At 24.5% G+C, this 1,689-nt stretch overlaps 1 protein-coding gene across 1 annotated transcript; it reads left to right on the top strand.

Annotated features, from left to right (window-relative positions):
* The first annotated feature begins 539 nt into the window (after positions 1-539).
* LOC126909886 (transcription initiation factor TFIID subunit 6-like) lies at positions 540-1,590 on the top strand. Its single transcript, XM_050692299.1, has 3 exons — positions 540-847; positions 1,089-1,175; positions 1,406-1,590. The coding sequence occupies exons 1-3, from the start codon at positions 698-700 to the stop codon at positions 1,565-1,567; spliced, it is 399 nt and encodes a 132-aa protein (XP_050548256.1). The 5' UTR covers positions 540-697; the 3' UTR covers positions 1,568-1,590.
* The last annotated feature ends 99 nt before the right edge of the window (positions 1,591-1,689 follow it).

The following is a 1,689-nucleotide window of genomic DNA, read 5'->3' as shown; positions in this document are numbered from 1 at the left end:
TTTCATTATGTATTTTAATACATTATTTTTATTTGTAGTATAACTAATTTTTTATGCAGGTGACAGAACAATAATTGTTCTATCAACTATGTAAAAAATTTTGCAACTGCAAAATAAATATTCGCCTGTATATTAAATCATAGCTTTATATGTATTTAAAATTAAGTATTACCTAGAAAAATATACACAGAATATTAAATCATAGATAATCTTATGTTTGGATATTAAAATATACATTTAATTTCTTCTATCGTTTATGTGCATCTGATCTTCGCAAACATAATAACATAGCGAAGAGTTGTGATCCAAGGCCCACAATAAGTGGAAACTTCATATATTTTTATACTTATTTATGTATCATTTATTTTTTAAATATGGGATTATTATTAGATCCCAGAGTCTAATAAATTGGACATACTTTGAAAATTTAAGGAGTTATAGCTTCTGTCCTGTTATATTACATCTGGTAACACTTCCTAGACAAAAAGTATAAATTAAAAACTTGAAGTTATCACAATAATATTAAATTCTGTGATAATATAGTTTGATATTTAGTGTTTTTATTTTAGTTCGTTTTACTGTTAACAATACTGGTCGACTTATTTGTAAACGCAACTTAGCAAATTTAATTTTCGATAAAATTTCATTAATATAATTAAATGTTAAATCATTTTAATCTAATGTGATTTCTGACAAAATGGGAGAAATTGAAGTAAATTATGGCTCTACATTACCTACTGAATCCCTGAAAGTTATTGCTGAAAGTGTTGGTATTGGAAATTTATCTGATGATGCAGCCAAAGAAATTTCTGATTCTGCTACATACCGTCTTAAATTAGTGTTACAAGTAAAAATGATATTTTAAAAATATATTTATATTCGTATAAGTGAATTTACGACTAGGGAAAAATTTAGTTTGCTTATAAGCAGTCATTATTCAAAACATAAAGATTTATTTTATGGAAATATTTTTCTGTATGTTATGTATATTTGATGTTAAATATAAATTGTAAATATAAATGGTGTCTTACTGTTTTACTCTTTGCACTTATTATTTAAAAACTTTAATAATGATATTTTTATTTAAGGAGAGCAAAAAATTTATGATGCATTCTAACAGATGCAAGCTTTTACCAACAGACATTGATAATGCTCTGAAAGTACTTGGTATAGAGGTAAGTTACTAAGTTTATCAAGAATAAATAACATTGTCAACCCAAATTGCCAAGATCATCTCTCTACTTTTGTAGATTTATCTATTCGTTTTTTTCAGTTATAAATTTAAAAAAAACATAATATAATAGTCATAATTTATGACTATCCGACTTTTGTGATTTTGGCTAACAATACGATTTAATTCATTATGTATAATTTTTTTGATAATTTAATTTATAATTTTAAATAGCCCATATATGGATTCCATTCTAAAGAACATGTACCCTTCAGATATGCTTCTGGTGGAGGAAGAGAATTACATTTCATAGATGATAAAGATATAGACCTTATTGAATTTGTAAATGCACCTCTTGCTAAATTACCATTAGACATCAGCTTACGATGTAAGTGATATTAAATTATCAAATCTTATACATTTTTATATATATGTATATATATATATACATCTCGAAATTTTTAAGTAGTAATTAAATTTTTTTGCATTTATACGGCTTCCTTCTAAAAGTATTTTTT

This window comes from Daktulosphaira vitifoliae, unplaced genomic scaffold (genome assembly GCF_025091365.1).
Source record: "Daktulosphaira vitifoliae isolate Bord-2020 unplaced genomic scaffold, ASM2509136v1 Scaffold_1812, whole genome shotgun sequence".
NCBI classification, from domain to species: Eukaryota; Metazoa; Arthropoda; class Insecta; order Hemiptera; family Phylloxeridae; genus Daktulosphaira; species Daktulosphaira vitifoliae.
The sequence above is the reverse complement of the archived record's forward strand: the minus strand, read 5'-3'. Positions and strand labels throughout refer to the sequence as shown.

Coding starts and splice junctions, on each gene's coding strand:
- LOC126909886 (XM_050692299.1), top strand. CDS start 698: ATGGGAGAAATTGAAGTAAATTATGGCTCTACATTACCTACTGAATCC. Junction 848..1,088: donor GTCTTAAATTAGTGTTACAA/GTAAAAATGATA, acceptor TTTTTATTTAAG/GAGAGCAAAAAATTTATGAT. Junction 1,176..1,405: donor TGAAAGTACTTGGTATAGAG/GTAAGTTACTAA, acceptor AATTTTAAATAG/CCCATATATGGATTCCATTC.